The sequence below is a fragment of the Lygodium microphyllum genome, chromosome 1, assembly GCF_053477565.2.
Source record: "Lygodium microphyllum isolate KBCC chromosome 1, Lygodium_microphyllum_v1.1.10, whole genome shotgun sequence".
Classification (NCBI taxonomy): domain Eukaryota; kingdom Viridiplantae; phylum Streptophyta; class Polypodiopsida; order Schizaeales; family Lygodiaceae; genus Lygodium; species Lygodium microphyllum.
In genome coordinates, this window is record NC_141135.1 from 167,666,667 (window position 1) to 167,691,509 (window position 24,843).

Here is a 24,843-nt window from a genome sequence, read left to right on the forward strand (position 1 = left end):
TCCTCTTTAAAAGGTTCTTTTGATTCCTTCAAGAGCACTGCATTGAAATCAATGATTATCAATCTACCCTTGGTTGTAGGAACATCACCTAGAAGCTTATTTTTCACACACGAGACTCCTCCTCAAGCCACTAGGCTCTTAGGACTACAAAATAAGTTAACAAATTAGGTATATGTAGTAGACTAAACAAATAGTTGAACTCAAAATTGTTTGAGCTACATATTGTCTTCACCTGGTCTCTACTCATTTTCAGGAACCATAGTGGGCTCCCCTTCTCCCTCCAACTCCCTCTTCCGCTCTCAATCATAGTAGACTCCTCCTCTCCTTCCAGTTCCCCCTTCAGCTCTCCAGAGACAAGAACCGTAGCAGGCTTCTCCTCTCCTTCCAGCTCCCCCTTCTCCTTTTCATAAACAATAGACTCAGTGGGTATTTACACATGCATTTTTGTGTCACCCCAGTCATTGCTTGCTTTAGGGTCCCCAAGCACCTCTTGCTTGATGTCACTAGAGTCTTGTCCAAGACCCTTCGGGTCCTTATCTATAGCATGGTTGTCTGCATACACCATATTAGCCCCACAATATACAAAGTTCAGCAAGATGACCCATAGAAAAAGAGGAAAATAATAAGGCAAAAAATGTGAGAAATAAGAAAATAGTTACTTACTCTCTTGAATATATCACTTGTGTGCCCAACTCACTTTTGGGATTTGATGATTGCATCTAGCTTTCACAAGTATCCTTTGTCATGAGACTAGCACTGAAACACAAGGATTGGTATTGGTGCCTGCAAAGCATCATGAAAGAACTCATCACATAGGTGGAGTCTAAAGACTCCCCCCCACAAGTAGCACAAGTCTCCAAAACATGGATTGTGTTGCCTTCATCCACAACTTGGAGTCTGGGAAATAATGTGAATCTTTTAACGTGCACCAATCATCATATGGGTCACCACGAAGTGAGGGGGAATTTTAGGAAAATTGCATTCCATCTGCAGACCAAACATGAAAATTCGTTAGTAGAGTACCAAAAAATATCGACATTATCAAAAAGCACCAAAATGTAAATCATAATGTACCAAAATATACAAAAATATTTACCAAAATGTTTTGAAAGGTATCAAAATGCACAAATAGTTGGGTGCAAAATGCACTATAATGTGTGCAATAAAAGTATGCAAAATTTACCAAATAGTACCAAACAATATTCAATATTCAAAAATAAAAAGGACCAAATAGTACCAAAAATACCAAAAGGTACCAAGCAATGTGGGTCCTTCAATAAAGTTTGCATGAGGGCCAGCTACCAAGCGATGGGGGCTCCTGTCATCAAGGGATGGGGGGTTGCCAAGTGATGGAAGTGCCAAATAATATTTTATATTAAAAAATAAAAAGTACCAAATAGCACAAACAAGACCATAAAATTACCAAGCGATGGGGGCTCCTCCTCCAAGTGATGGAAAATCCTTTGAAAAAGTTCTCATGAGAGTCACCACCAAGCGATGGGGGGCCCTCTGACAAGGGATGGGGGGTTTGGTCAAGCGATGGGGAGTAGAAAATAATATTTTATATTCAATAATAAAAAGTATCGAATAGCACCAAAGATACCTTAAAGGTACCAAGCTATGGGGGGGGTCCTCCAAGCAATGGGGGATCCTTCGAAAAAGTTCAAATGAGGGTCACTACTAAGCGAAAGGGGGATCCTCCACCAATAGTGAGGGACCCCCTTGCTTTTGGTGGTGACCCATACGATGATTGGTGAACATGAGGGTCACCACTAAAGTGATGCAGGGGCTCTCTGCCGCCTAGTAAGGGGCCTCCCTTACTTAATTGTGATCCATAAGGAGTTCAATGCACACGAGGGTTATCACTAAACAATGTGGATATCCTCCACCACAATGAGAGTCTCCTCTTACTTGGTGACCCATAAGGAATTTAATGCACATGATGGTCCCCCCTTGCTTGATGGTGACCAATAAGGCATTTAGTGCACATGAGGGTCAAGATCAAGCCTAATGAACTAAGATCTACCACTGAATTTTATAATGTGCAAAAGTGTTTCAATGAAAATGTGCCAAAAGGTTCAAAATATTCTAAAATGATCCAAAATATCAAAAGATGCCAAAACAAATACAACACTAGGCCAACAGAGTACAACAGTACCAAAGGAAGAGGATGATGCCAAAGGTAAGGCAAAAGTACATGTTGATCTTCCACCTCTTGGGCAAGAAGCTATGAATCCTTAGTCATTCCAAGTTGATGGAGCATGCGCTTCGATGCGTTCAGATTAGCCTCCACTTCATTTAGCTCTTCGGCATTAGGCGGCCCTTACTTGTGTAGCTCCTCCAAAACATGGCAATATTGTCCTTAATTCTCTTAACCACAACATTGGAGCCCTCAACCCTCGATAAGCTCTCCTTCTGTTGTTAGAGAGATTTCCTCAACTCATGTAACCTACTCAACATCTGCATGCAACTTGTCAAAAATCTCTCAGCAATGCCCGATAAATCGGAGATGTAATCTAGTTTGAAAGGTCCTGACTTGAAAATGTTATCCTCTTTAGTGCACATATTTCTTGCATCCTACATGCAATCGATCTTTCTATTTGACCCATACAGAACACCCTAAAATACGCCATTTTCCCTCCTCCAATCGTCCAACTTCGTTTCTAGTCCTCCAAGCTTGCTTTTGCACATTTCTAGCATGGATGTCCCAAACTTTGCCCATGCAATCTTATGCGCGGAAGGGTCTTCTTTTGCAACACTACATCTCTCAAATGCATAGCACCTGGAAAACTTTGTTGTGATCTCCCCACATGATGGGGGCCCTGATATACCTTTTGGAAGAGCAATCTGCAATCCTCAAAAAATTTAAGTTGTAGATAGTCCATGTATATCCAAGGTATATCTTGGCATTCTTTCGATATTTTAGCTTGAACACTAAGAGCCATTGTTCATTAGGAAGATCAGCATCGATGAGTGACCCTCCCCTTAAGGCTCAGGCCATACTTGTCATATAGTTTTTGTGCTATCAAGTAGAATTTGTTGAGTATTGGGAACTCATTGTGTTTGTTTTTTCTTGCAATGCACAACTATCTAATTAGTTGCTACATGGCACTTGAAATTCATCCTACAACTAGCTATATTGATCATGCAAGTGATGATGTGATTGCTCACCCCTCATCCTCATCGTTGACTTGTTTTGATACTACTGAGATGAGGTGTTTTCTGTGGTCTCACCAAAGAGATTGTGTGTCCTCTTTGGTGTTGGGACAGTGGTTGTGGGGCTTGCCCTCGGTACATGATTGTGTGTTGGCGGCCTCATAGCAGTTGGGAAAAATGCATGAAGCTTTGCGCATTTAGTTGACACAAAAGATGCTAGGAAGCAAAGCCCTTGATACAACAGTCCTCACTGTGAGTAGAAAGAACAGACCACTAAGCAAGAAGAATAGACAAAAAATAATAAGGAATGTAGGAAGCCCAATCATTGCATGGACATTTGATAGTCTAACCACATGGATAGTCGTGTTTGATCCATGAGAGCTTGGAAGCCCTTGTGAAAACGCGGGATCTAGAGCATGGCAACTCTGGTGGCTCATAGATCTTGACTAGACACATGAAGACACTGACATGATAGAGATCAAGAACCTTAACTCAAGAGTAAATGAAAATCATCAAGTACACTATATTGAGGAGCAACATGACAGTGGCATTGTATTCATCTCATATGAAAATGACAAGCAATTACAATGTTAAATAGCGTTGGGTAGGTGACACTTTTTTCCTCTATGCCTATGGGATTACTACAGCCTGCATGTCCTCAGCCCAGGACTGCCTTATCCAAAGAGGCTACAATAGGTGTGTGATTGCACTCAACACCCCTCCTCAATCACAACCAGAAGTATGAAGTATGTAGAGGCTTTAGTGAGAGTAACACTTGCAAAGTGTGGGCACACCATAGACATGGCAAAACACCAGAGGTTGTCATAGAAAAGGCTACATGTGGGTACCACATACATGGTGGACGTCCAAAGGTTGTAATAGGGGCCTCACAAAGTGTACAGAGGCTATAGTACATGGCTACATGAGAAGTTTACAAGCTTATGATAAAGGCATTTGGGCTTTAGACATTACAAGGCTAAAACGATCTATCAGAATAGAAGGATTGATGAGGCTTGTCCTTCTCTTGGTGGTCTTCTTCTTCCTTTGCTCCATGGTCTCCTTCTTCTTTAATTGCAGCAAGATAGGATTTCTAGGCAAAAATCACAGAAAAGCTGATCCTCCTTGCCTTTGTACCTATTGCCAACATATAATGCTTGTTCATTTCTAGAGGTGCTTGGTTATTCTTTAGTTTTTAGCTTATTTTCCTCCTCTAACACTAAATTTTAGGGTTTGACATATTGATTAAGGCTGTTGATACATTATCATATTCAGGAGGCAAAATTTTAAGCTGAACACCAATGCAAACATCTTCTTCCATTTTAATGTTGATTCATGTAAGCTGGGTTAGAATTCCTTCCATGTAATTTAGATGTGTGGCAAGTGATGTGTTGGACTTCATGTCAAGCCTGAAAATTTCAATCAAGAAACCATATTTTGATGACTTAGACTGTGCACCAAACAAAGTGTCAAGTCTCTTCCATGTATCATGTGAAGTATCGTAGCTATCCACATGGTGGATATAGCTGTTGTCTAGCTCTAGTTTGATAATGGCGTGAGCCTTACCATCATTCTTTTGCCAAGTGACTGCTAGGTCTACATCATGAGGTTTCTTTTCTTTGCCACTTGTGAGGGCCGAGGGACCCTTCTTCATTAGGATAAGCTTGATGCGCCTCTACTAGGTGTGAAACCCGATCCCCTTAAAGCAAATTGTCAAAGAGTCCTTGACCATGTTGGATTTGCAGGAACAATAGCAAATTTAGCTCCAAAATTCTTAGATTTTAGCAGTAGAAGAATTGATCTTGAATGTGCTAACAAGCGCAAGTGCCCAAAAAGCACTAAGTGACTAGTATCACTAAGAGATACTTGTGGAGCCAGATTATATTGTACTAATCCCATAGGCATAGAGGAAAAAAGTGTCACCTACCCAACTCTATTTAGCATTGTACTTGCTTGTCATTTTCATATGATATGAATACAATGTCACTGTCATGTTGCTCCTCAGTATAGTGCACTTGATGATTGTCATTTACTCTTGAGTCAAGGTTCTTGGTCTCTGTCACGTCAGTGTCTTCATGTGTCTAGTCAAGGTTTATGAGCCCCCATAGCTCCCATGCTCTAGATCCCATGTTTTCACATGGTATCAGAGTGCATCTGAGCATGGCTTAGCATTTTTAACTTGCCTCTCTTCTTCTACAAGACTTCTCTAACTTGGCTTGAGTGCATGAACTCATTTTACACCTCCATCTTCACTTTCCCTCTTATCTACCATAGCCAGACAGTACCAAGCTCACTTGGAGCTTCCTGATCTACTCCTATACCCCATATCTCTTCACACTTACTTCTAGAGAAATGTTTCTGAAGTTAGGGCGTAGCTTTCCATCGTAAGAATGCCTGACATTGATCACTCTAGAGCCTGGCATTGCCATTTTCTGAGATCACTGCCTCATTCTGCACCTATCTACATTCATACGCTGGTGTGATCTCTACGCTTCGCAATCTGACGAGCCATCATGGGGATTTGGTAGCCTATCTACCAAGCTTCATTTCTATTTAAAAAAAGTTTTGAAAATGATCAACTGTCCAACTCACACAGAGTGAAAAACCAGGATGCTCTCAAAAACCCTAATCCTTCCTCCATAACCAAATATTCCTCAAGCTCAAAACCACCTCATTTTCTCTCTCTTGCCATTAAAGCCAATGCATTATCATTTAAATCTAGTTACTCTCTGAAGATTCAAGCAAGTACATGCATCAAATCATTGAGGAGGGGAGATCATGGTGACTTCTTGCAAGATTGAAGCATCGTATCATAGTGTCTCTTGACAGTTATTTAGTAACTATTGACACTTATATCATCTTTGCCTCACATCAGGTTCTGAGATTTTTGGGCTACTCCAGCATCAAATCAAGGAGGGAAATACAACCTTGAAGATCAGTTCTTGAAGACTCATTGAAGATTTGAAGATCTCTCAAGAACATGTCCTCACCCCAAGACTGCCTTATCCAAAGAGGCTACAGTAGGTGTGATTGCAAATCTCAATAGCCCTATCATCGCATACGTTTGACAATATAATCACATGACTAGTTGTATCTCTGTGTGAGCTTTGCTTCTTATAAATTTTTATATTCCATTTTAATTCCAACTTTGTGTTACATTGATTTCTTCGAAGGCATAACAAGAGATATGAAAGTCCCTCCAAGTTTGCAGAAAAGAACAAAAAGGCAAAGCTAAAAATGGGTACAATCCCTGTGAAGTAAAATCAAATATTAAATTCTACAGAGGTTTGTGATATGTTGAAAAGAGCATTTGTGTCCAACAAAAAATGCCAAAGGTATACTCCCCTAATACACATCCTTTGTAGAGCTATGAGGTTGCTTGCATAGCAGTAGCTGTAGTAGATCCTTTTTCTTGTGGGAGACCTTGAGTTTGCTTATGCTATCATTGTGCCATAGCTGAGAAAATGTCCTCCTCTCACTTTGTTTTTGGTGACCTTGCAATAGTGCCATGATCCCTTTCTTTTCTTCTTTGCCTATGGCTCTTTACAGCATTGCATTAGTTCTTGGACCAACATCCATGGGGTGTATTGACTCAGAGTCACTGTAGCTAGGGATGCACTATAATCGAGATTCTCCATCACTAGAGAGAGAGAGAGAGAGAGAGAGAGAGAGAGAGAGAGAGAGAGAGAGAGAGAGAGAGAGAGAGAGAGAGAGAGAGAGAGAGAGAGAGAGAGAGAGAGAGAGAGAGAGAGAGAGAGAGAGAGAGAGAGAGAGAGAGAGAGAGAGAGAGAGAGAGAGAGAGAGAGAGAGAGAGAGAGAGAGAGAGAAGAGATGTAGACTCCTGACCTAGACCCTTCCCTCTTAGCCCCACCATGTCCACAATCAATTGCAATGGCTATTAGTAGGGGGCCATGGTATTTCAGTCCTTAAATTTAAATATTTTAATCCTTCCATTTCTTTCCAAAATAAAAACTCTGCTAACCAATGGGATCATAGCATAGTGGTTCGTGCATGGGTTGAGTTTCACCAAAGGCACAATAATCAAGCCACTAAAATTTAGTTTATTCTACACAAAAATCACCAAAGGCATGTGGTAGTGTGCCACTAAACCGTTCTTTTGGCATGGTACTTTTGTTGTCTATCATTCATTGATGAAAAAATTCAAAGACGTCGCATGCACCACCTTCGATGCTTCACTATCACATAGAAACTGCCCTTCAATGACTCTCTCAAAATCTTCCCTCTCCATTTTCAAAACTTTGTTTTCGAGGACTCTAAACCACACCAACATTACAAGCTTTGATCACTGCCTGTAACTTGATCGCAAACATGGTTGGCCGTAAACATCCATACCATCTCCATATTGATCTAGAAGATAAATATGAACCCATTCATAAGAGAAACCAAGTGTCTATCAACACACCAAGTGCACTAGAGTCAATGAGATCAAAGGTTGGAAAGAATATCAATCTATGGACTAATGGTAGATTGTATCCTGTGGATCCCACAACAAGAAGCACCCCTCCATTCACATCGTGGGGGCAAGAATATGCAACTCCTGACTCTATACATGTACCAAATTTCAATAGCATAGAATGGCTATTGTGTAATGGCAACATTTTACACGTGTAGTACAAAAAATTTTGCAAACATATTGAACTCTATGAAGCCAAGCATTGGCTCAAAGAATGTACACTTGAGCTAGTTTATATTAGTTGCAATTTTTGTGCATATATTTAATGAATGTGAGGGTTTAAGGCATATTAAAAGCATGTGCATCATAAAAAGTACATCAGAGGAATTACATAATAAGAATTCTAGGAAAAACTTGGACATAAAAAATTTATCTCAATCCTCACATAGTACTGTTGAATCACAACAAGGGACATAGCTTTTGGATAAAATTTCACTCTCTTAATTGACTATATTCTTACTTTGGGGTTGCTAAGCTAACTTTCCTTTCCAATTGCAAATAATTTGATGAATGATAAACTTTATACCTAGTGTTCAAGTATCACACATGGAGAATGCTCAAGGGTGAATGGTTGTGCCTTGGTCAAGACAAATGTGATAGTACAAGTGTGGACATTACTATTATTTGCGAGGCTCATGAGCTCCAAGTATTGTAGATGGAGGATGATTAGCCCTTGAGTATCATGTGCCACGAAATTACTACATGCTAGCTTCTATTTTTGACTAATCATAATGGTGTGAAACACACTTCTAACAAAGGCATCTCTGAGACCTTTTGTAATGTCTTAGTAATGGGAAGTCAAGTAGAGGTGGACAATGAGTATTTCTCAAAAGTAAATAAATTTTTGCACTTTTGCCAAAATTAGTTTCAATTCATAAGGCATTAATCATGTATCACCCCTTCTCTAGTGAAAATTTTAAGAAGGTCGTGTTTGGCAAGAAGAAGGGAAGTATCCAAGTGGAGATGGTCTCACAATTCAAAATTTCTAGATTTTTTAAGAAAGCCACAATAATATTTTTTGCAAATTTCTCATTGCTATACAAAAAGAAAAAAAAAATTATATTGCAATGAATAGGGGAGTCATCATCCAAAAACCCTAGAAGGCATATGTTGAAATACTAGAGGCCAATGACCTCAATTATTGCCTCGTATAAGATACTTGCAAAAGCATTAGCTTTAAGGATTAAGTAGGATGAAGGCTTGTACAACATGAATTTTGGTTTTTTGCATAGAAAAAACATTCATGAAGTGATTTTGAATTTGGTATTTACCTTGGATCCTACACTTCCTCAAATTTTAGCTTTACAATGATTAACTTAAATGTGAATAAGACTTATGATAAGGTGAGATGGGATTTTATCATTTTGACTCTAGCAAAGATGGGCTTTGGACATATCTTTTATGACAATGTCAAAACTAATTTTTCAATTCTTTTGCTAAAGTTTGTATTAATGGGCAACTAATAGGCTTATTCTCCCTCTATAGATCAATCAAATAGGGATGTCGACTAGCACCTTTTCTCTTTATAGTGATTATGGAACTATTCCTCTACAATTTAGATTGATTGGTCTCCTCTAGATCTATTAAGGGTCTTCCTATTCCTAACAAAAAATTCTGTGTGGCAAGCATTTGTGTATGATAATGCAAACATCATCCAAGAATATATTGATAGCATTTAGGCTTTATTTGTCTTATATGATATACCACAAGCATTTCAAGTTTGTTGTTAGCAAAGAAATTTGAATTCTTATGGTTATCTTTCTAAGAGGATCATGAAATCCTTAGACAAACAAAACTTAATGATATTTGCTATGGTAAAGTGCTCAGGTACTTGGGATGCCCTAAATCACCATGAAACAAATATTTGAATGATTGGAAGTAAAGGTTATCACTAAGCTAGAGTACTAGAACAAGATAACCCTATCTTTTATCGGTAAGCTTGTGTGCTAAAGAAAACCTTGCAATCCTTCACAATATTTATTTCTATGGTGTTCCCTTTTAATGATTTATTTTTGGAGCTCGAGTTACTATGAGTCAAAAGCATGGATGATTTGGATTAGAGCCTCTATTTCATAGATGTACTAATTTTAGCCTCAAATGGTTGCAAAAGATGCCTATCACGCAATAGCCATGAGTGGCTATTTTAAAATTGTTGGTTTGAGCTCTAGTGAAGCAAAAACTTGAGCCCAAATTTTGGTGGTTTCATAGAATTTTTTTTGTGGAAGATAGGGTTAGGAAGATCCTATTCAACTCATTATGGATGCTTAGAGGTGTTACCAAAAGCTACAGAATGTCATTCTCCTGATAAGGGGGGTTCTTCTCTTAAGATGTGCATTTGGCTTTCTTCTTTTACTACGATTGATGATAGAGCTCTAATCTTTATGGGTCCAAAGAGAGCTTCTGCTCTACATAAAAAAGATTTAAGGAACCCGTATACTTTAGATTGGTTGTCTATTCAAGAGCTAAATAAGAAATTTTCTCTCACGAATTAAAAGAAGTCCAGTGGTGGTTGGCCTTAGTGGAAAATAACATAAAGAATATTTGACCTTCCTCTCCTAGACTCAAAATTTAGTTTAGTTGGTAACACTTGACCATCAATGGAATTGCCTAGTCTTTACTAAAATCAACTTCGTCAATTGATGAAGATTTGATGATGAAGTCTCACACTTACATGATCAAGCATTATGGTAAACTCTCTCTTGAGAACTTCAAGAGTTTGGTGCTTGACATTTGGGACTTTTTCCCATGGGGTTTTTGGGGCCTCGAGGGAGGAGGGTGTTCCTAAGGTTTTTTGGGGAAACCTAAAAACTCTTTTAGGACACTATATGATTTTTCACTCTTTAGTCTTTTTAAGGTTTTCAAATGAGACACCCTCCATGCAATGTTCTTAGGTGGAAAACATCACCTTTCTCTTCCTCTATTGCTCTCTCCATCAATAAAGAAACCAATTTTATTGGATAAAAATTATCTTAAATAAATTTTGGAATGTGAAAACATCTCAATGTGACTTTCTTTCTAGAATGTAAACCCCCTGCCCCCTATTTGTGTGAAAACCATTTTGTGCAAGAAACCCTCACAGGAACAACTCATTGGACAACTACTCCATTCACAAAATTGAATATGATCTTGTGGAGAATTACCATGGTTAGAATCCCAACTAGTAATAAGATTTCTAAATGGAAAGGCTTGAATAGCCATTGCCCCATCTATAAATTTCTTAAGGAAGATGTCGTTTACCTTTTTTTCATCTTGTAATTTAATCAGAAGGTTTTGGAGAAAAATCCAAGATTGGATGATAAGAGCTCAACCCTATGATATTGAGGTATAGAAAAATGCCATTCTAAGGTAGAAGGAAATGTGTTCCTTGCTTTTCTTGAGCTTTGGCACATAGTAAGGAAAGATACTCTTTCTAAATTTTGGGAAAGTAAGAATGTTATAGTATTTAAGGGGAAAGCCAAACTAGTTTTAGACTCAACTGATCATTTTGAGAAATTTCCCAGGTGACTTTTAAGTTTGCTAAGAGTTGAAGTCAAGGAGACCTTTTGTAAGCTTCAAAGATCTATAAAATCTTAACTACTTCTTGTAAGACTATAGACATATTTTAATACCATCACTATGTCGTCACATTAAAAAAAACCCATTTCAAGGCCCTAGCATGTCCTTTGAAGACCATGGTAGCAAACTATCCTTCAATAAAACTAGAAAATGTCTATCTCTTGGCATTACCTTATTTAAATTAAAAATTCAAGTGAAGTTGCTAGAAACAAGAAAACAAAAATCAATCATAGATGGAATAAGTGTTCTCATATTTTTGGTTAAACATACATATGCTAGTGTGGTGCATCACATTTATATCTGAAATTGTAAGGCCATCCTTAATTGTATATTTAAAAATGTTAAATTTAGATTCAATAGAGTATTTGAAAATTGGTGAAACTCCTATTATTGAAAAGAAATCCTCTGCTCAAAAGCTATGTAGGTTTTTGACCCACCTTTAGAAGGCCTTAGTATTCCATTTGATTTGCATCAAGTACCTTTTGAAGTGTTTCTAAATATCAAAAATCATATCTAGTAGATTTAGTATTGTTTGTTCTTCGTGCTTGGTTATTTTTCAATCGAATCTCTTGAAACATTTATATCATCCACAAAATGGTCAATATTATGTTCTCTCTCTCTCTCTCTCTCTCTCTCTCTCTCTCTCTCTCTCTCTCTCTCTCTCTCTCTCTCTCTCTCTCTCTCTCTCTCTCTCTCTCTCTTATCTATACAATTGTTGACATGATTAATGTCCTAGTTTGATTATACACCTAATCCTTAATAATATTTAATCAAGAGAGTGATTCTACTCCTTGACATCTCTTCCAAATCATGGGAACTTTTCAATAGTTTGTCTTGTGATATGGCTTCTCCCTTAAGCCCAAGGATGGCTTGGTTTTTCCTTCACCAAGAGACAGACTGGCTCAAAGTTAGTATTGTCTTCTATATGCTCATATAGATAAGTCCTAGCATGCAAACTTCATGCCTTATTTCATGCTTATCCTTTTGTAATGCTCCACTGCCTCATGATATCAAACAAGACTATGTATAGCTTCCTCACACCCATAGTCATTTATTGGGAAAGTCTTTGTGATTGGACCTATCCCTTTGTATGGGAGTTAATTTGGCCCTTGGAAGGTAGGATTTGTGCTAATGGAGTGAGCATGTGCATGAAGTTTTATGCTCTTATGATTATTGCACATTTATGAGATTATTGACCTCAATGAAATTAAGGGCTCCATTGACAAATTCTTTGATATTCATGTCTTGTTTGTTTAGTTGCTCATCAATATGACCTATCTTAATGGCACATGCTAGTTATTTGTTACTATGTGTGTTTTTGTCACTAGTATTAACATGGAATATGACTAACATACCAAATATTCAAACTCATCCTCAAGTCCCTCTTTTTTCTATAAGGTGAGTGTAGCTCATTAGGAGAAAGGTATACATTGGAGATGGATTCAACAAATAGGGAAAATTTGTGTGGTCTCTCGACCTCCATGATTTTTTTTTTTGTAGTTTTGCAAATGTAAATAAATTTATATGAGATTTTCTCATTGCTCCTTCCCATACAATATGTAGTACATCTTTGAGCATTTGAGAAATAAGGTGTTCTTTTTCCTTATTAAGACACACAAGTACGAGCTACCTAGAGGCAAGGGGAGGAAAGTGTCCATACATAGGAAATGTTGTACAAAAGGGTATTTTAAAACATTCCCAATGGAGGCCTTATTGTCAAGATCCCAATTAGACGTGCAATAACAATCTCTCTTTGTGTATGTGTGTGGATGTGTGTGCATATGTGTTTTATGTACATTTCCATCATATGAATACCAAGGGTTGATCATCCTATTAAGTAATATTTCTTTTAAATGTTGAAATAAGTTAAAGATCCATATGTTTTGGAGATAAATATTGGTCCATTTAACCTCTTTTCCATGCCATGAAGAGATGTATAGTGCAATGCTCCAAAGGATTCGTTTAGAAAGATTAATGGGATCAAGCTGTAGTGTCCTTAATGTGCTCAATATTTAGAGCTCGCTCTAAGAACACAATCACAAACTTGTTGCAAGTAGTCAAGCAAGCCATATGTAGCCATAAATGGGACAATAATTTATCATGGTAGGTGACATGAACAAAGAAAGATTTGCAATTTTCATCTCAAGTTTTATTTTTTCTATTGTATAATTTTTATTATCTTTATCTTTATTATAGTCATTTCACTTTAAGTTTCTTAGATATATTTACCTTTCATTATATTTTCTCTAAAATTTTAGGATACAAGTGACAAGGTGTATTATCCACAACTTATGGTGGAAGAATAATGTATCTTTTTTGAGAATAGTGCAACACATATATGTACATCGTTCACTCATTTAAATATTTTAATATTTGGAGTTTTTAGTTTTTGATATTGACTTCAATTTTCTTGCTTGTACTAGTTTGAATCTCACAATGATGGTCCGCCTCTTGTTTCAATTTTTGCTTCCGAAAAATGTCAAAAAAATAATGAAATGGTTAGTATATCTTGGTTTGTAGTCTTTTTTCATTTGATTGTCTCTAACACTTAACCTATGTTTCAGGACTATTTAAACTCAGATCATAGTTTTATGGAGCTACTACAAGGAATTCCATATGTATGAGGAATATATACATATATTCTTAATTTTTGTATACTTTTAAATTAAAAGATATTCCATTTTAAGTTTTACTTTTCTTGTATTATAGGGTTCATGTAGTAACGAACACTCTCTTCCACAAGATATGATCCAAGATCTTGAGGAGGTTGAAGTAGCATGGAAAAGTCTTTGTGTATGAAAGGTATGCTTAGCCATCTCTTGATATTTTATTTTAATATATGTATTTAATAAATTATATCTAATTACAAACTTATTGTGATAAGATGAGCGAGAAAATGCAGCAAAGAAAGCAACAACAAAAGGAGAGTAAGGGAAAAAATAAGAAATTATCTAAGGTACTTCTTTGTATTTCTTTTTACTAAATGTGGCATGATTTAATTTTGTTAACTTTATTTTCTTGTCTATACTATAGACTCTCGACCATGTTGAGCCATCAAAAAGTGTGGATCCTTCTAATATAGAATTGCCATCAAGAACTTTATCGGTAACTCAATGTTATTAAATATTAAGACAATAGAGTAGCTAATTAACTTATGATGTAGTAGCATTTGAAGAGGAAGACCAAGAAACCATTCTCCTCAAATATTTAGACATAAAATCCATTGATGAGCTATATGTATCGTTAAAATCTACATATGGTGTTATTAAGAGAGATCCTACTTTTTAAGGAGGATGCAATGAGCAAACATTGCCAGCCATGAGAAAAGCTCTCGTGGATTGGTTACTCTATAGAGAGAAAATTCATGTCACAAAAAATCACAATAAACCTTTGAGTATTGATGATATATGTATCTTGAATTGACCTCTTTATTAATGAAGATAACATCTTTTAATTCTTTCTATTATTTTAATTTATATGTTTTACCATAATAGTAATTCTTAAAACTATCTACATGATTGCAACTAGTTTTCTTATATATAAAAAAATACTATATGATTAGTTCTAACTAGTCTGTTTATATAGTAAAATTTCACTACATGGATAACTAGAGAATTTTGAAATTACAGGAATATTTTACTATATCACTAACTTGTAAAGTGTTCCACTTTTACTAGTTGAGACTTTTTCTAGATACTTTGATAAGTATCTAGAAATTTTCTCTTTTTTTTCTATATGGATAGGTGTCTAAAGTTCCTTGTGTTACCGAAGCCATGCCTTAATCCTGCTAAACCAGATTAGGCTTGTGTGTTGTCTCAACTGCAGCTGGCGACCCATTGAAGACAACACCGGCCTGCGGGATTTAACTAAAATAATGATAAGTTGATAACCCCGCGAGGAATAGCGATTCATCATAGGCCCACATCAGTGAGAATAATGATATATAATGGTAGAAGATGGGCTTAATCATGTTTAGGGCTCCAATTCTATAGTCTTAGTGAACACTGGACGTCATTGGCAGAATTCCATTTTCTAATGTGATATTAGCAAACCTAATATATTAGCTTTGCACATAGGGACCCCTCTCTTGCCTCTTGGGCTCATTTTGCCAGGGGACACGTGTTGTGACTCAGCACTTGCTCACGTGTATCTATTGTTCTCCTCTCATGGAAATGTCCCCCGCCTTAAGCCTTCTTTAGTGTGTGCAACCAATGCCTTTTTTGCAGGAAAAAACATTTTTGACAATCAATACAAAAACCTCCAATCTAGAATTTCGTAGGTTTTATCAACTATGTTAATTGTGACCCAAGCTATGGCTTTAATTTTTTTAAAATTTTTGTCGTTCCAAATAGCTTAGCAGAATTGCTCCCCTAATCACACTCCAAAAGGGTTCAGATGCAAGGGACATTCCACCTGTGACACCCAACAACGCTAGTTTCCAAGTAATTACATCATGAATCAAATTGTGGCTAACTACTTTTGCACCTTCTCCCAAATTCGACTAACACATTTGTAGCACACACACACACAAACAAAGTACATAAGCTAGGAGATTGGCCTTGCATCGAATAAGGATGAAGACCTAGTTCATGTTGTTGGGTCTTTAAGAAAAATGTGAAAAAAGAGCAATCAACATTCCCTTAAAAACTTATGTTTAGAGGTGCAAGTTGACATTGGAAATTCCATCTTGAAAGAGGCCCAACCACTACTCCCAAGATGCAATGATGGGTCAGCGACAACTCATGTATGTGCTGCATCTTTTTGCTACCTCTACCTAGGTAGTCTTTTGTAATATATTATTATAGGCATCACGTGCTTTCGAATGTAAGTGGCAGAGGTATTTCACGATACATATTTGCATGCCCTTTGCATGTAATCATAAAAAAATCTATCTATGGGTGGCAAAGGGCTATGGAAACTCATAGAGAATTCTTACAATATAATCCATTTCCTTAGGGTCTTGATCTGTTCATTTTTTTGTTATGCTATGTTTATACACCTACCCAACAAGCTTGTGCAGCATGGTGATGACTCTTCTTCCTTCATTGGTCATGGTGTGCCGACCTATATGGTAGTTGATCAAGTATGAGAAGACAAGAGGAGCTATAGGTATCTTGGACTTTCAAGGCATAGAAGATAGGGAGGGGTGATCAGTAGTAGCGACAAGATTGTCCTGATGAGGGATGGGATTGATGGGCATGAAGGTTTGGATAGGGGTGGGGGAGTAAGAGCTTGATCTAGGGTAGTAGGTGCCAAGCCCTGGTAGTAAGTTCAATGTCATTCCCCCTAGTGTGAGAGTGGGTGAAGGAGGCCCCAATAGCGAGCCAATAGCCTACTGGATAAAAGGACTGAATGGGACATTGGTGGTGGTCCGCCGGTCTATGACGATGAGGGAAGGGGGACTTCACTTAGATGAGGGCTGCTCTTGCTATGGCAAGATAGCATCATGCATCGACAAGGGTTACAACCATTGAAGCTATAAGAACTTGAGAGACGACGAGGACAAGTGAGTCAACTATGTATGCTAGGACAGGACTATGATGAGTTTGCATATGTGACATCCATTGTGATAAGAATTGCCCTGCTATGTCAAGGATTCATTGCATGGTCTTAGGGTCCATACCAGCCATGAAGCAATGTATCTCCTCATCTTTCATGTGTGGCTCATGTTGATGTAGTATCAACCTATACAAACAAACAAATTAATATATTAATGTTTTTCCATATTTACCTTTTTACCTATCCTATACTCTCTCTCTCTTTATCTCTCCCAATCCCCTTTATTAGCATTTCATCTATCCCTTGCTTAGACTAGCTTAAGATGCTCTCCCTTCCCCTGCTTAAGCATTATGTTTCCATCTATCCATGACTATAGCATAAGAGTGTATCTAGGCTACCCACAAGTGGGCTTTTTCATATGAGCTTAATAGCATAACAACAATTTCAAGTCCGAATAATTGGTTTCTTGAAAGTAAAAAAACAAGTTGGTTCTAATATCTAAGCTATTAGAAGGAATATGAACTCAAAAAATAGCCTCGTAGAGATTATGATTAGAGCTTGAGGAAGATTATTTTTCTTAGTGAAAGAGGCAAGGCCTTAGAAGTATGATGAGAGAAAGGGTGGTTTTCCTTTTAAGAGAGAGTGATGTTGATTATGTTAAGAATAAGAGCCATAGTTTGAGATGGCTTACAACAATTAGCATTTACCCTGGTGATAACTACTATGGCCTATAATCATGAGGCCCCATGTCCAATGCATGCTTGTGTGGTTGTTAGTTGCCTTTAACATGGTTGAAGAAAGATGCAAGTTGTCATTATGGGGTGAGGTTGGCTCTGTGACCACATAATGTGACGTTAACTTGAGTTAATTCCTTCTAGAATCTCTTATCATTCAGGAAAGTCAATAACTTTCAAGTTGCTAGAGGATAATTTTTAAGTCTGTATTTCTTCCAATGGTATTGGACTTGATCATAATTGGTCCATATTTTTAGTCAAACCACAAGTGAAAGTCAAGAGACTTTAAGGTGTGTATTGAAGACCCCAAAACATAAACCATAATCTCTAATGATAATTTTTTTCAAATATTAAATCTCAATCAATGCAACATTAAATGAAATTAAGATTAACTTGCCATATTCTTTATAGCAAACTAGTAATTGTGCTAAAAAATATTTTCTACAATTAACAACATTAACTAGCATACTCAATAGATGCTTAATGAAGATATAGATGTTGAATGCCTTTTGCTTTGACTACTTCTTCGAATAGGAAGCTTACATCTAATCATGTGTACTCTATGATATAATTTGTATTTATGTTTAAAAGACCTCATACCTCTCTCTGTCTCTATATCATTCTCTTGATTTCTTCTCCCTTTGATTTTTTGTTTCCTAAGCTCTCGCTCTCTCTCTCTCTCTCTCTCTCTCTCTCTCTCTCTCTCTCTCTCTCTCTCTCTCTAAAGAAGACAAATAAGCTAAATAAAGAAACCAAACTATATTTTTTAATCTCTTTCTCTCAAGTTTCCCTAAAGTAACAAACTATAAATTTTATCTCTCTCTCTTTCTATCTCTCTTTTCTATTAAATTTCATGATTAAGCAACTAAAAATGGACAACAACAAAGTACATTGTGATTTTTTTCTATTTTCCTTGAGCTTGCATATACATACACCTAAACTTTCTTACTCAAATTTATTACAAGAAATCTTAAAATCTAGGTTTCTCATGCATATATGCAAAAATAACAAATCCTACCTTGAAGCCATGTCTTTTTTCAACGACAGTGTAGAGGAGAGAGAGTTTAGAAAAGAGGTAAGAAAAAAATCCAAAAAACATAAAAAGTGAATGAGCTTTCACCATAGTGGTTTTTTTGCCTTTGCTCTCGCTCACTCTCAATATGCATATTCTTGTATGATGCACAAAGAAGAGAAAATTTTCACCTATATGGCAAATTTAAATGGCACATGTAATTTTTCCAAAATATGTACCATAATGTGCTCCGATATATGCTTTGAAAAACTATGCCAATAAATGGATCACAATGTGTGTCATAAGTTTTAGCTATGAAGTATCAATCCATATATCGATAACTATTTTGACATCCATAGCAATGGAAATACTGATGACTATACCGAATGTTTTTTTTTTTAAAACATTTTTAGTGAAAACTCTAATAGGTATTTCTAGTAGCTGTCGTAGTGAATATGCCCTGCATGTGGCTTCTGTGCTGCAAAAACTAACTCTCCAAATCAACTATGTAGTTTAGGTTTATCCTAGTGATCATCAAATAAATAAGGATGCCCACAATCTTTCTATACATAGTAACATCCTCAAGCACACATTAGGTGAAATATGGACTCAAAAAGGGCCTCGTAAAAAATTGATTAAAAATCCTTAATCTTGGATTAGTTTCTCTTCCATGCTCATCATTGCATGTTTGTTTGTCCCTTGACCCTCCAAACATTCCTAGGCTCCACCCTATTTTTTGTTGTAGGCCCCACCTAGAAAGAAGGGCGTCTCTTTTTCTTTTCACCCTAGTAACTGGCATTTTCATCCTTCAATACCTCTTTCAAAAGTGCTACATTAGCAACTTAGATTTATTTTTGGCCCAAAAATTAAAAATTAAAAATTTCTGACAAAAAATAGATTTTTTCCTTCAAAAGTTGCCCAATCATATTGCAAGTTGAAATACTCATTTTTAATACACCTTTTTGTAGTAAATAGCCTCCAATTTTTTATACACTTATGGGACCTTGTAGAGGTAGTTACATACTCTCTTTATGTCCCACTACTCTTGCTAAGTGCCACATTAGCAAGACGTATTAGACCCCAAAAGTGACTTTGTTTCTTCTCTCTCCAAAATGGGTATTTTAAATCTCTAATGATGCATGACCATATTATATACACATCTAAGCATTTTTTATGTATTGTTTTGCTCTCTAATCCTTCTAAATCATTATTATTGTGACAAATTTATGCTACTCTATTCTCTCACATATCCTGCATTTCCTAATGGAACTGCTTAGGGAAATAAGTAATCCTAAGAGGAAAGCAGACTTGTATGTTTGAGTGGATGAAGAGTATTGTCTTACTACAAACTTACTACACAGACCCCTCATTAGGAAAAAAATGAACTCACAAATGGGCCTTTTAGCCCCCCCCTCTCTCCTCCTTAAAACAAGGAAAAGAGGAGAGAAGAATAGTAAAATAATCATCCTCTCTCTCCACTTTTGCAATCTCGTTTTGCCTTTTTTATATTATCTACAAAGATATACTCAGATTCCTTCTCTCTCCTCATTCAAGAAGTCTTTTTCAACCAGATTTTATTTTCAAAGAGGAGTTAGTTACGGGAGTGTGGTGCTTCGTTTTCAATGCAAAATGATTAGTAGATACGAGGTAATTGATTTTTTAATCAAGAACAAGGAAAATGAAATTTCGAAAGTTCCTTTTAAGATATTTTGGGGATTTTTTATATCCTAGCTTTTGGTAAAAAAACAAACCAACTGGTCAAATTTCGTGTTTCTTGGAGATGTTTTTGGAGGCAAAATAGAAATATCTAAAATACGAAAAGTCTTGGACATCCCTACCCTCTGAGCTATTTCCCCCCATATCTATACTCTCTCATGGCTCTATTGTGACCTCTTCTCTGTGTTTATGCAACCTTCATTAACATAGTGAATTACTTACACCCTCCTTTCCCTTGGCACCTTTGTGTGCCTCTCTATCTATCTCCACTCTACCTCTTGTGATAACCAAGTAGGCTCCCCATTTCTATTAATAATAAAATGAATATAGGAAAGAAGGAGCTGCATATTGAGGTAGAGATTGAATATGCCCCATTATTCAAAAGAACCCAGTGTACCAGTGTCAATCCTCAAGTTTTATAGAGTTACAGGCAAATGGGATTGAATGGATTTGTGGGTTGATGGGGGAATCTACCCAATTGACCCCTTAAACAATAGACCTCCAACTTTCTCAAGAATCACAAATTTGCTGAAGTATGTGTGCAAGGGTGAAAATGGGTTACTTGGTTATACTAGGTGGCTCAATGATTAGGCGTTCAAAGTATTTACAACTTGCCAAGCAACCATAAAAAATTGCCATGATGTGATCACTGCACATCAACTTCATATACAACAGCTCATAGGACAAGTGGTACAACTGAATGATACTGTAATTCAAAAAAACAATCAAATTATTTCAATGTAGGACACTATCCATGACATTGGTATCTCATATGAGAAGGCAAAGGCACAATTGGAAGACTTGAGAAAGATCAATAGCAAGCTAACACAGGAGTGCAAACGAAAGAAGAAGCCAATCAATGAGTTCATTGTGAATAGTGGCCAGTGGAAGCGACGTATCAAAGCATGTAAGGTAGCTCAGAAAGAGAACCTAGGAGAGGGTGAGGTTGGATCGTGTCTTAGTAGATTGTTGAAGGCAAGTACACTGGAAAACGCTTTGAGTAATCGTAAGTTTAAGGCTGTGAAGGAAAAGGTGATTGAGTGCACATAAAAAGATGTGTCAAATGAGTTCTCAGCTGTGGATGCACAATCTATTTGTGACATGGCCGACATTAGCACAATGACTTACTCAAAGATATTCAAAGGTGTGAAGGTTGGGTTTGGTTGTGTGCTGAAGAGAAATAGAATCGTGCCTCTTCCTCAACCTTCAAAGTTAATAGAGGTCCGACAGCAACTTAATACAAAGGTTTTGGAGTTGATAGGAGATCCCATGCATGTTCAATGTGTGGAAACACTAAAGGTTGGGACCAAAAATGCATATGAGGTGAAGTTCACCGAACTCAATAATTACTATTTAGATTTGAACAAGGTGCAGTCGGCAATGGTAATGTACTACAATATGTCTGTTGAGGAATGTAATGGTAAATTGCAGCTTGTTATAAAATTAGATGAAAGTGAGGTCGTCAAAGGAGTAAAGCTTGAAAGAGTTAGTGTAACTCTGATGAATAGAGCTTTACAATTCGACAAGAACAACCCAAGGAACTTTAGTGTTCAATCTGAGCGCCATGTGTGGTGGCTCGCTGCAATTGAAGTTCCTAAGGAAACATTTGAGATGTTGCAGCTATTCTTTATGCACACAAGCATTCCAAGCATCATCGATCGTCAGGAACATGGTGAGATGCTCTCGGTTGAAGGGTATGGTCAATACTTGGTTGAATGGCATCTTGTAGGAGACTTGAAAACTTTAAAATGCATGTGTGGAATCTCCAATGGTGCAAATACAAAGAATCCATGCCTATATTTCTTGACAAAGAGGGTAAAAGGAAAGGATGGAAAGAAGAACTGGCGAAAGGTGACAAGTGCTGCATCGACGTGCAATAGAGAAGATCCCACTTGGAAGCCCATCTTCAACATTCCCTTGGATCGTATTCACATTTGTTCATTGCATTCTTTTTTCAGAATCATGGAGAAACTTGTATATGAATACATTTGCTTTGCTTATAGGATGCAACCAGAAAAAGAAGCCATTGCAACGTGTAGGAATGTGGAGTGAGTGCTATTAGAAATTGGGCTACACAAGCATCAAGTGACGATTGAAAAGATGAGAAGAGATTAGGAAAATCTGGTAGCTTGCCAAAAAAGCCTTGCTTTGGGGAGCAAAGGCTAGGAAGTTTCTCTCAGTACCCATCAATGAGGAAGGGAATGTCATGGTTCGTAGGCCGCAGGACTACGATAGGTGGAAAAAGTTACATTTTGCAGTTCCTAATCAAAGTAATGGAGGAGAAACAAGATTGGCCAAAGCTAAGGTTTGGATAAGTCTTAACAAATTGGCTCTCTTACTTCGTAAGATGGTGTTTAACAATGAAGATAAGCAAGAATTTATCAATGCTGTGTATAGCTTCTACGAAAATATGGTGGAAGCATGGGGCAAAAGCTCTATCACACATTACATGGTGCGTACTAAGTTAATATTTTAAAATTGTATGAATTGTATAAACTATTGAGCATAGTTTTACTCATGTGTGATATGTGTCTTTGTAGTATATCCTTGAGGCACATGGGCCATACTTTGTAGAAAAGGGAAGCATCGAAATTTGGTCCACACAAGGGATGGAAAATTCACATTGGGTAGCGTGTGGTGCATATCAAAGAAAAACTAATCATGGTGGAGGGGTGAATGGTAGCAATCCAATGATCCAATTGCTATCTTGGTGGTATAGGATTATAGTAGGGAGTGAAGCTAAACTCTCGCAAAAGAGAGAAAATGAAAATGTTGATAAATCGGCTGCAGACATGATGGAATCGCGTCGTGTCACTAAAAGAGTGCATTATGAAGCCTCAAGTGCCAAAGAGAACCATGCCAAGTGGCTAGAAACAAGGCTTCGACAAGGTAGTAAATGGGTTTGAAAAGAGCTAAGATAGTAGATGAACAATGTGAGTCAGTGTGAATGCAATTCATAGTTTAAGAGAGAAAGAGAGAGTGTGCATCTATGTGAATGAGTCTCACAGTTTAGGGTTATATAAAAGAGGGTTTCACTTTCTATCTTATTGATTGAGTTCTCACATCTCTTGTGCAGGAAAGATGGCTAGGTCTAAGGTAGTTGCAAATAAGCTTCCGCTCAGAGCCCCATATTGTATCCAGCCCCCCCTTGGAGCATCTACTAGCTCAGATGCACCCCCTTCTCAACCTAATCCACCTTCCTCAAGTTGCCCTCACAAGGGTCCTCCTCAGCATCCCCACAAGAAATGCAAGTGGAAGCCAGGTACAGTGGCCTTGAGAAAAATTAGAAGGTATCAACACTCTTTTGATCTCATCATTCCGAAGGCGAGCTTCTTGAGACTTGTTCGCGAGATTGTGCAAGACCTCTACCGCACAGAAAGCAGGAGGTGGTTTTTGGCACAAGGTCAAGATAGACCTGATCGCTTCACAAAAGAATGTCTTCACGCTCTACAGTGTGCTGTAGAGGCCTTTTTAGTTGACTTGATGATTGATGCTCAACGTTGTGCAATACATGGGAAGCGCATCACTGTAACTCCCAAGGACTTCCAACTTGTAAGAAATCTTCAAGCAGTGAAGGATGCATTCATTCCAATGGAATGAACATAGTTTGCAATGTTATCTTTTTTGGCATAGTGTTATCCTCGTGCATTGGACATATGACTATGTCCCAGTGCAAAACTATTGTATGCGCCCTTAAAATATGAATTAAAATTTTACACTTTTCCTTCGCTCTCAACTTTGACTGTGCATCTTCGCTATATTTTCAATTCTTACTTACAGTTTTTGTTAGCACTGTCAATTTCAATAGGAATAACATGTAAAAATTTGCCATTTCTTGTTGTAGACTTTACTTCTAATGCCACTGTATAGTTTATGTGGTGCGAAGTTTCTAAGGGCCAGTAGTCGCGATGTTGATTTCTCAATTATCAATCCATCCATAATTTTGGTGTGGGATAATTTTTAAAATACTAAACTATATTGGAATGCGACGAAACTTCACATGCGTACTCGTTAGGTGGCCAATAGCCCCTTTTTTTTAAAAAAAGTGCATGCAGAACCCTGGTTCGAAGTCTGGCGTCTAGAGTCACTTTCCTGCTCCAAACGCCAGACTTCAGAAACGCCAGACTTCAGACCAGGGGTTTGCAGGCACGCCACCTAATGCTTGAAAGTGGCTCCAGGCACCAGACTTCAAACTAGGGGTTTGCAGGCACTTTTTTTTCAAAAAAAATAATTTGGGCTCTTGGCCACCTAATGAGTGTGCATGTGAAGTTTCGTCGCATTCCGATACAAGGTTATGGATTTACGATCACACGATGGATAGTCCATATGAAACTGCATTAACCCGGTTTTGGGGTTTAAATGGGTTAAAAGTTCATTCTTCTTCTCATTTTCACATCTTGATTTCTTTGCTTCCTCCATTTTCACATCCCCAACCTCTGTCTCTTCTCCCTCTTGCCCTCCTTGAGCTTGCATGGCATGGACCAAGCAAGCATGTCACCATTTTGGCCCTGGGAAGACATCATGCCAAGGCCCGCCACCTGGAGCACAAAGTGGAGCCTCCTCTAGTGTAGTAATAGGTGCTCCCCGTAGAGCACAAGGACCACCACAAAAGAAGAGGAGATGGAAACCGGGCATTGTTGCCCTTCGAGAGATAAGGAGAATCCAACGCAGATATGAGCTTCTCATCCCGAAAATTTCTC

General features: G+C 37.6%; 1 protein-coding gene across 2 annotated transcripts in view; it reads left to right on the forward strand.

The window, feature by feature from the left end:
- Positions 1-14,462, forward strand: part of LOC148041951 (laccase-10-like) — a 38,094-nt gene extending 23,632 nt beyond the window's left edge. Inside the window, exons 8-11 of one of the 2 annotated variants that reach the window (XM_087684383.1) lie at positions 13,747-13,800; positions 13,892-13,984; positions 14,067-14,138; positions 14,216-14,462. In XM_087684383.1, the coding sequence (XP_087540509.1) occupies positions 13,747-13,800; positions 13,892-13,981 (144 nt within the window). In that variant the 3' untranslated portion in view covers positions 13,982-13,984; positions 14,067-14,138; positions 14,216-14,462. Of the gene's footprint in view, positions 1-6,028; positions 6,253-13,746; positions 13,801-13,891; positions 13,985-14,066; positions 14,139-14,215 lie in introns of those variants that run through there. The other variant, XM_087684392.1, reaches the window with a different exon arrangement.
- Positions 14,463-24,843: the final 10,381 nt, after the last annotated feature.